The 11,117-nt window shown below is 32.4% G+C and overlaps 1 protein-coding gene across 1 annotated transcript; it reads right to left on the reverse strand.

The window, feature by feature from the left end:
• Nucleotides 1-8,254: 8,254 nt before the first annotated feature.
• LOC139846874 (uncharacterized) lies at nucleotides 8,255-10,448 on the reverse strand. The gene is made up of 2 exons (XM_071836420.1): nucleotides 10,245-10,448; nucleotides 8,255-8,827 (listed from the first exon to the last, which is right to left on the reverse strand). The coding sequence occupies exons 1-2, from the start codon at nucleotides 10,359-10,361 to the stop codon at nucleotides 8,315-8,317; spliced, it is 630 nt and encodes a 209-aa protein (XP_071692521.1). The 5' UTR covers nucleotides 10,362-10,448; the 3' UTR covers nucleotides 8,255-8,314.
• Between the last annotated feature and the right edge of the window lie 669 nt (nucleotides 10,449-11,117).

Raw genomic sequence — 11,117 nt, forward strand, 5'->3', positions numbered from 1 at the left:
GAGCATTAAAGGCCAATGGCCAAGGGGTGTGTTGGGGGACCATTGGCTTGGCATGGGTGGTGGTACAATGGTGATGCTAGCATGTTGGGTGGCATGGTGTACGAAGTCAAATGTTGTAAGTATAGTACATAAGCATGCATGAGAAATTTTGTCTTAATACTTACATGGGTTAGTCTTTAATTAAATGGGCTAACTAATCCATTAATTAGTCCACTAACTAGTCCATTAACTTGAGTATTGTGGGCTTTTAATAAGCTAAGTCCAATAAGGTGTTTAGTCCCTTAAGACTAACTAGTGTGCATTAGTAAAACACTAAGCGTAATTAAGGAACTAACAAGCCAAGTAATTGTCATTAATAAATAACAATTATGATTAAGTAGTCATAACGCTCCAATTATGACAAAAGTTTAATGTGTAGCAAATACGTATCTCGTTCTAAACGACAAGTGACACTAACGGTCATAAAAGCATTCGAGGATCGACTTAAGTAATGAAATACTTAACAACACGTTTTAAGATATTAACGAAAGTAATAAGTATAAATATAAGTCGAAAAAAAAGTCGGGTCGTTACAGATTTGAATTATCGTCAACATAGATGGATCGATGTGGTAAAAGATTACGATTGTGAGATACTTTACCATCCGGGTATGGCGAATGTGGTCGTGGATGCGTTGAGTCGAAGGAGTCAACATCCGGCGATACGAGTAGGATCGTTACGCATGACTATTACTAACGACTTCCTTGTAAAGCTTTGTGAAATACAAATTGAAGCTTTTGTTCACAACAAGCATGAAGAACGAATCATGGGGAAAACAGAGTCTATTACCTTAGGCCCGCATGGTTTGTTGTCCTTTCAAGGAAGAGTGTGGGTGCCTAAAATGGGTGATTACCGACAAGTGCTACTTGATGAAGCACATAAGTCAAAGTATTCCATTCATCCGGGTGCAACAAAAATGTACCTCAATTTAAAGAAAGAGTATTGGTGGCCCGGAATGAAACGTGACGTGGTTAAATATGTTGAACAATGCGTTACGTGTTTGCAAGTTAATGCCGAACACCAAAATCCATATGGTATGTTACAACCGTTAGAAATTCCAAAATGGAAATGGGAGCACATTACCATGGATTTCCTTACAAAGTTACCAAAGACGGCGAGGACGCAATTTGATACGATTTGGGTGATAGTTGATCGGTTGACGAAAAGTGCATTGTTTCTTCCCATTCGAGAAACGATATCGTCTGAGACTTTGTCTAAAGTTGTTTATCAAGGAGGTGATATCAAGGCATGGGGTTCCTATATATATTGTAGCGACCCAACAAAATTGTCATTGACGGCGTCGTCTACTTAGGTCCCGTTACGTGGTCATAAGTCTTTAAAATAACGTTTGACCAAAATATGTCGCATTCATTTCTAATGTAAAGATTGTTTCAAAGTTTACAAGAATAGTTCAACCATTAGTTCCGTTGCAAAGTTATAAGTACAAATGAAACCTATGCGACACAGTTTAAAATAAAGTCAAAAGACGCTCCATGTATGCATATATACTCGACATCCAAAGCAAGTATCAAAATAATGAGCGGAAGCATGTATCACATATCGTTCAAAGACCTGAGAAAAACATAGAAATCTGTCAACGAAAACGTTGGTGAAATCATAGGTTTAAGTAAGTAAGTAAGTAAGTAAGTAAGTAAGTAAGTAAGTAAGTAAGTAAGTAAGTACAAATGAACCACAAGATTTATAACATTGAAATAATAGTAAACCATTCTAAAATTTGTTATCACGAGCACCCAATTATCAAGGCTTAACTTTCCATCCATAGAACCCCATTACAATTGTGTTAGAACATACACTGTTTCTTGAAAATATATTTCATCCAATAACGGTAGCGAACCGTCCGAATGAGGGTTTGTTAAACCCATATGGCCATACAACATAAGTTCTCGCTTACACCCAGTAAGTGTAACTAATGATAATCGAATTGAGGATTTTGTTCTAACTCGTATGTAGAATGTTTGTTTTCGTACTTGTGTTCACTTTGTAAAACGAAACATTTATGTTTTCTCATCCCAAATGTAAGTTTAAAAGAGTAAAAGTGGGACTATGATCTCACCTTGAGTGCACGAGTAATAAAGTACTTCACAAGTAAACGTGTGCAAGGACAATTGCTAGTCTTGACCTAAACAAGTAGGTTGTATCAATAACGGTAAACACGATGGGTCAAAGATGTTCAATTAGTCCTATGGCTCGTTACGACTCGATTAATGTAGCATGTGAATCAAATTGTCAAGTTTCATGCAAGATTCAAGTATAAAAGCATGTTAGAAACAATTGCATAAGTATTCGGTTAAATTTGATTAAAAGTCAAACTTGGTCAAAGTCAAAGTCAAAGTCAACGGGGTTGGGTCGGGTATCCGACAAATTTTCTATGAAAGATAAGCATATATAAGTATGTTGGCCAAGTTTCATGTTAATCGGACATGTATAGCATAGCGGGAATTAAACGAAAAAATAAAAAAATTTGGACAGCAGCCTTCAGATGCGCCGCATCTGCAAGTGATGCACCGCATCAGTAGCAGATGTGTCGCATCCAAGGCAGATGCGCCGCATCCCTATCTGATTCAGTGAAACTGCTTAAAATTTTTACAAGTCTCGGACCAAACTTCAATTTATCATAACTAATGAACCGTAAACACCTAAAACGCATACCATACATCGTTGGAAAGGTAATTTAACGAGGAATACAACTAAACACTTTTCATCACACAAAAATATCATTTACAATAACCAAAATCTCGTCAAGTGATCATTAAAGGTTCATTATCAAGGTTTCAAGTTCGTAAAACGTATTTTATGATTCGGGAATCCAATTTACACATACGATATGCCGTTTCGAAGGTAATTAAACATACATTGCAACTAAATACTTACTAACAACATTAAGAAGCATTCAATGCATCAAAAGTTCATTTTAAAGTTCATCAAACCCTAACCAAAATCATGAATTCAACTATTTTGTAAATGAAGCTTTTCTAAATCAACCTACACATCAAATTGAAGCTAATGATGCTAGTAACACATTTAATACATGAACTTTAACATTTAGACAACATTTAATTATACAAAATTTAAGATTAAGCATACCCATTTTTCATATTCAAGCTAGTTACTCAAAACAACAAATCGAGCAAACCAAACACATATTCATGTTAGATTTGAGCCATAGACACTAATTAACACTTTTATAAGTCAAAATTATCAAGAACACAAAATCTAGTATTTTTAGAAAGTTACCCAAAATAGATGAAGTTGGTATGGAATTGAAGCGGAAGATGCAAGAATTCCAAATATGTAGTTTGTTTTAGTTGATGCTTGCTAGATTCAAAATGGATGATGATTTAGTGAAATGGGTGTTTGAGAGTAAAAAATGGAAGTAGTAGAGAAAGATGGGAGGTGATGAATGAAATGAATGGTGGTGGTGGATGTTGACTAGTCCAACTAGTCACATCTTTGATCAAATAATGAAATTAGTCCCTCGAGTTCGAATGCGGGTGCGTGAGTTAACCAAACGAATTATTATGAAATACACGAGAGTAAACGGGAGATATTATAATCCAATAACGAAAATATTAAGAACGTTAACCAACGGAGGATACGAATCTAGATACGAAAGATATCAACAAAATAAAAAGACGAGCGTTAAAATAATTTAACGAAAAAATGTGGGATGTTACAAACAGCAGCCTCCAAGTCGACTATTGTTGCTGCTGCCTGTGCTATTTCTAACGAGCCAAAACAGACCCAATTGGGTCGAATTGTTGCTGGATTTTCTGCTGCAGTTTCGTTCATAATAATCACCTTGTTCTTGCTCTCTATTCCCTATTAAGGTAGTCCTAAACCCTAGCTTAATCTTGTTCTTAATCTATTACTTTTAAATTGTTTCTTTATAAGGTATTATGTTGTTTAAATATGAACAAGTTTATGAATAATGATAATGTTTATGAATAAGGTTACAAGTATGATAAAAGACTATGAATATGAATAATTATTATGAATCATGATTATGATTAGATTATGAGCTGATCTAGATAAGTAAAAGTTTATGATATTGAAGTTAAAAGATTAAGTTATGAATAAGGATAAAAGTTATTAGGATATGAATATTATTAGGTAATGATGAATAAAAAGTATGAATATGGATGAAGTTGTACGATTAAAATTGTTAAAATTGATTAAGTATTATAAACTAGAATATATTTTGTAAATAACAGTTATGATTTTATGCAAGTGAATAATGATTAGTAATATCTGATGATGATTAATAAGTAAATAGGTTATGATTATGATTAATGGATAAAAGGTTATGATTTTATGAACATGAAAGGATTAGTGTTAATATATGAAAAATGATTAGTAAATAATAATGATAATAATACACGTGCATGCATGCATGCGTACGTATGTACAGGTATATGTTGTAGATATATATGCGTGTATATATGTATATATATATCCATGTGTGTATATGTATGTAAATGTATGTATGTATATGTACATGTATGTGTATGTATGAGCATGTGTATATGTATCGTGTATATATTATAAGTAATTATAAAAGTTGGTAGTATGTGTGCGTGTATATATATATATATATATATATATATATATATATATATATATATATATATATATACCACCTTTCTATTTATATATATAACACTTACATATAATATATACACATATCATATAGTTATGAACATATACATGTGTGATAATAAATAAAGAATATATATGTATGTATCACATAGGTGTGTATTTATATATGTAACACATACGTAATATATATATATATATATATATATATATATATATATATATATATATATATATATATATATATATATATATATATATATATATATATATATATATATATATATATATATATATATATATAAACACATACTTGTATGATAATAATAAAGACTATATGTATGTATCATGTAGGTAACTATATTTATGTAACACATACAAAGATTATACTATGTATGTATATAAAACATGATAAGGTCTTATAAGGATGGTTAATTAATTATGGGATTATTAATGTAATTAAAAAAATAATACTATTATTATTATTATAACTTATAAACTTATCTATATAGTAACACTTAATTACACTAAGTATATTATCACATACATATATATATATATATATATATATATATATATATATATATATATATATATATATATATATATATATATATATATATATATATATATATATATATATATATATATATATATATATATATATATATATAATTAATAAGTACATTAATAAATTGTTATGTGAAGGTTATAATTAAAGATAACGTACAAAGACTACAAACATCACCGCTACATGTGGCCTAGGGTGGTCCTTGTTGCCTTATGGGAACCGCTTGTGGATTTCGAATGCCATGACTTAGATTCTGGTCAAGAATCCTAGGCGCCCGGTAACAACAGATCATTCGAGTGACTTGCATAATAGCAACGAAGTTTGGGCGAGATTGTACAACATCTTTATGAAGGGTTATAACTCGAACTTCTTAAACTAGATACTTTATAAGTGGAAGCTTTCCATAAATAGTAGGTTTCCAAAAATAGAAAATTTTGAGAATAGGAACTTTTCTCGAAAACCGTCACTGTTAATATAGTTTACTATATTAATAAACTAACTTTATGTCTGTTAGACATTAGCTAATCAAAGATTATATCTCTAGGTCGAGATCTCCGATTACATACTCCGTTCATACTTCTTGCGTGGAATATCTTACTTGCTACTAAGTTGAACTTCATAGCCCCATTTTTACTATTTATTAACTGTTTTACAACTTTTGGTGTGAGACACATGCTTGCTTTTAAATGATTTACAATTTAGACACAAGTACCTAAACTATTTGATATGCAACTTCGTGAGACTTTTGTTAACTTGTATTGATTATATCTTTACATGCAAATCCCCGCCATAATATCGTTAATTGCTGGAATTGAAATATTGCAAGCTTAATTATTGTGAGTAGGCCTATTGAGAGTGACGTCTCTACCCATTGGCGTGATCTTCAAGGGGGTACATAATAATGATTGCCGACACCCGTACAGTGTCAGGGGTTAATGTTTAGTTCGATTTTATAACTCATGGCATATTGAATATTTTGATGTTTTGAACTAAAACTTGTTGTCTAAAACTTATTATGATTGTTAAACCTATGATGTTCACTCAACCATTTTTTTGACATTTTAAGCATGTTTGTCTCATGTGAAGATTAGCTTGTGTGCTGTCCTATGATGCTTAGTTAGCTGTTGTATTGGAGTCCACATATTAGACTTATCATTTGTTACTTACATATGAACTTCGTTATGTAAAACATTATTATGTTTCCGCTGCAAATTCAAATTTTGTTATAAAACGTCTCATTTAGAGTCGTTCTCGTTTATATATACTTGTGATATTGTGAAGTCATATTTTCCCGGCCCTATTTGGGGGTATGACACGATGACTTTGGATAAGGGAGCTAGTTTATCCAAGAATCATATAGAAGACTTGTTGGAAGGTTATTTTATTTGACCTTGACACGAACTGATATTTCATATGCAGTACATTATTTGAGTCAGTTTGTTTCAAGTCCTAAGAAGCCACATTGGCAAGTTGCAGTTCATTTACTTAGATACCTATACCTAAAATGCAGTGTTAATAAGGGTTTGTTATACCCAGTTCATCAACACTTAAAAGTTACTGGAATTTTAGATGCTGATTGGGCTCCATGCTTAATGGCATGATGGTCACTCACTAGCTATTATATATTTTTGGGTCATGCACTTGTCTCTTGGAAAACAAAAGAAAAAACAATCAACAATTTCACGATTTTCAACTGAATGAGAGTATAGAAGCATGACATCTACTACATGTGAACTACTTTGGTTTAACATATCTTCTTCTGGATTTTAAGATTCTAGTGCAGCTTGACTTTATTATGTGACAACACCACAACTTACCAAATAGCTGCTAATCCATGTTATTATGATCGAACCAAACATTTGGACATTGATTGTCATTTTACTTATGAAAAGGTTCAAGATGAATTTCTTCAAACTAGTTATACTCCTTCTCACTTACAACTAGCAGACTTGATGACCAAAGCTTTGAGTCATTTGCAGCATTCATTCTGAAGTAGCAAGTTGGGTTTAACTGAAGCTCCATCTTGAAAAGGGTATATGGAATATAATAGTTTAGTGTCAAAAATGTAAATAGTGAAAGTTCAAGGATTTAAATTGTAAATATCAATTAGTTTGTTACAGAATAGTAACGTTATAAGTTAGTTGTAGAACAGTGAAGTTAGTTAATCAGTTCATTAGCTCGTAATCCTTTCTGTAGCTTTCTTCATGTAATTAATGAATTCGAGTTGAATCGTTTCAATCTATTGTTTTACTTCCGATGCATTTCAAAGCTTTTTGTTGTATATATTGAATATTGAATATTTGAATGTTAGATTGGGCTTCTAATATCCCTTGCTGGACAATGGACTTAAAGCTTTGATTGCATTAATAGTGAAGAGCATGCTGTAAAAGAAACAGGGAGTGATCCGTACACCATCAGTTTTTAGCCGTACACTACTAAACATGCATTATGATGTTGTACTATATAATACTGTAAAGCATGTTTGGTGGTGTACGGTTAAAAATTGGTGGTGTACGAATCATCACCGAAAAGAAACTGATTAATACCCCATTCAAATTGTATACCTCGTTCACATATTTTTGCTGGTTAAAAAAAAACAAAAAGTCAACCTAGTAATTTTTAAAAGCATATGATTAAGTCCTTTTACTTGCAGCAAAACCCACTGTTTAAAACCCACCAAAGTGCGAATTTGTCATTAACCATCTAAAAAAAGTGTCTTCGGTATCAAAACCCACTGTTTAAAACCCACCAAAGTGCGAATTTGTCATTAACCATCTAAAAAAAGTGTCTTCGGTACCTTAAGAGAAGACTTATATTCAATCGATACAAGTCTTGCAGTAAGTTATCTATGTAGTAAATATAATGCAACAAATTAAACATGGACTCTAAATACCCGAAGTGCAAGTTTTGAGAGGGAAGGCAATTTGATACATTTCATTTTGGGACCTCAACAACTTGAATTCGACCTGCAGATAAACGCTTACAGACACTGCTCTTGAATGACAAAATGAAAAATTCTAAAATTCCCTCTGATTCAGTCAATAAAAAGTCAAACCAAGATGAAAACATCACAACACCAGATGACAATCATTAAGGAAGCGTTGCTGCCTCCACTACAACTTTCTTACCATTCTGTATACTTGGAAGTCGTGGTTCTTGCGGAACATGAATCTTCTTTTCGGATATTGGCGGAGATGGTAAAGAATGATCTTTTTCTTCCGCTATTGGTGGGGCCGGTGAAGAATGATCTTTCTTCTCTGCTGTTGGTGGGGCCGGCGCCGAATGAATTTCTTTATCAGCTTTAGGTGTAGATGGTGAGGATTGAACTTTTTTTCCTGCGATAGGTGGAGGTGGTGTGGTAATCTTTTCAATTTCCTCGGGTTCCGGCTTTGATAAACCGAGCTTTTCACTGAGCAACTTGAACTTGTCAACTAATATCTTCTTGATTTCAGATTTACTAATTTGTGCTTGAGCTGGTTTTGGTGATGACAGAGTGATAGTAGTGAAAGATGCAGCGGTTAAAATCAATGCTAAATCTCTTCGGGAGACGTTCTTATATGTCTTTTCGGGTGTTTCTAGCTTTTGTTGTTCTTTAATTCTAACCTGTAACATTATCAAGCAAACAGAAGATAATGCTTACTATGATAACATGCACTAGTGTACCAACTTGTACACATTTTGCTATTCTATTTATTCGGTTTCGGTTTAAGAAGCTTTCTGAGAACGGATTAGGTTCCTCAGTGTTACTCGGGTAGAGCAAGTATTCTTACTCAAATGTACGATGTTTCCGCAAGATGTTCAAACACAATTTTGATTTATATTGGTTTTTTTTTACCAACAAAAGATGAATTTTTTATAAACAAAAAAAAAAAACCCAAATTCAAGGCACTAAGGGAAAAAAACTAACATTTACATTTTACAACGGCTTAATGACCCAATCACCCCAACAAGTATTACATTTTCCTACAAAGTTATGGGGATACGTAACATTTACAAAGTTCCATTTACATTGTAAATAGTTTTCAAGTGTATTACATTCTTTTTTAGGCAATAAACTCACACACGGTCACAATAAGTATATGCAATTTTATACGAGTATGTCCACACTCTTGGACTTAACCCACATCAACTCGATATCGCTAGGTCATTGGTATAGTATATTACGTTCTACTAACTTTAGTTTAAAAAGAGTCCATATTTTAAAAAGGATTAAAGCCACAAATTGGCTATATATTTTCTCAAATGTCCCGATGTCACCCATATACCCATTTCCGTCCCACTGTCGTCTATAAACTTTCAAAAAATGTACGGATGTCGCCCACTATACTTTTTTTTTACCTGTAACGAAAATAATTGATGATGTGGCTTCTAAGTAGTCATGACACGTTGGTAATACATCGGAACAGAAACCAGAAGTATATGGGCGACATCGGTATATGGGCGACATCGGGACATATAAAATGAAAAAAAGTTAAATAATTAACTTTACCGGTTCAACAGGGTAACCGGTAACGAAATGTTGACATTGGTACATTTTTTGAAAGTTTGTAGACGACAGTGGAACACAAATGGGTATATAGGCGACATTGTGACATTTGAGAAAGTATATCAAAAAAAAAAGATAAACTTTATTTTTAGGAAAAAAAACAAAACTATTTAATGAAGCCAAATCGAGCTATTATGTCACAATCAAACTAACAACAGCTCCGAGCACATTAAAACATGTGTAGTGTAGTAGTTGCAAATAATATGTGTCATAGTCATTCTCTTCCAAAAGAAAGTAAAGTTTTAAGGTAAAAGGTAGTACTAAAACATAATCATAATCAACAATATTCAAAATATTAAAGAAATTATAAGCATACATAAAAAGAAGAACAGATGAAGCAAGAAATCAAAAACACAACAACAAGGCTAATTAGCTAGTTAAACTATGTTAGACTATACTATTAAATTTATATGAGTACATGTAACATATTAATTATTAATGTCATATATTTAGGTGGATATGAATAAAAATAACCTGAAGAGGAAGGGCAGGTGGTTTAACAGAGGTAGTAGCTGCGACTTTGGCAACATTAGATCCGGTGACCGGAGGAAGAGATCCGGCAATCATTTTAACGGTGAAAGATGACGTCATTTTTAGTTGCCGCCGGAGATGAAATGATCTGATCGAAGTCGGTTAAAGAGTGGGATTTGACTTTGGGACTCGGAAACTTAGACCGGTTGTGGTAGGTGGGTGTGCTAAAACTAATCTGGCCCGTAAATTATATACTGAGAGACCTTGTTTCAATTATGTTAGAAACTAAGCAGCAAAAAAACAAAAACAAAAAACCGCACGTTACTGTGAAATTTAATTTCTTTCTGTTAATATTTTTCAATCAAAAAACATTCAGAATTGAAATCCCTTCCATCCATTAATATGATTGAAATCAAAGGACGAATAAGAGCTCGACATGTGACGCGAAAATCACATGTGATTGAAAAAATATTAAATAAAATAAAATTTTGAATTTTTTTTTTCAAATTTTCTTTTTTCCGAATTTTTTTTTCCAAAAATCTTTTTTACAATCACATGTGATTATGCATGTCATATTTAATCACATGTGATTTCACAATTCAATCACATGTGATTTTCGCGCCACATGTCGTGTTCTTATTGGTCCATTGGATCTCAACTTAATTTATGGATTCAAATGAATATTACTCCTCATGACTAAATAATAATTATAATTAGTGTTTAAATTAAGAGGAGAGCACTTTTTGTGTTAAAAATTAGATTTTTTTTCTTTCTTTTTTGAAATGTTTTTTACAAACATCAAGATCATATTAAATGTAGAGACCCGTCCTAATCCATCCGGACGAAGTCCATATCGATTATAAACGATTCACAACA

The sequence above is a fragment of the Rutidosis leptorrhynchoides genome, chromosome 5 (genome assembly GCF_046630445.1).
Source record: "Rutidosis leptorrhynchoides isolate AG116_Rl617_1_P2 chromosome 5, CSIRO_AGI_Rlap_v1, whole genome shotgun sequence".
Lineage (NCBI taxonomy): Eukaryota > Viridiplantae > Streptophyta > Magnoliopsida > Asterales > Asteraceae > Rutidosis > Rutidosis leptorrhynchoides.

What these genes read in the sequence shown, in the direction of transcription:
- LOC139846874 (XM_071836420.1), bottom strand. Translation starts at nt 10,361, where the DNA reads ATGACGTCATCTTTCACCGTTAAAATGATTGCCGGATCTCTTCCTCCG. An exon ending in CACCTGCCCTTCCTCTTCAG is followed by an intron (nt 8,828 to 10,244) that starts GTTATTTTTATT and finishes ATAATGTTACAG; the next exon opens with GTTAGAATTAAAGAACAACA.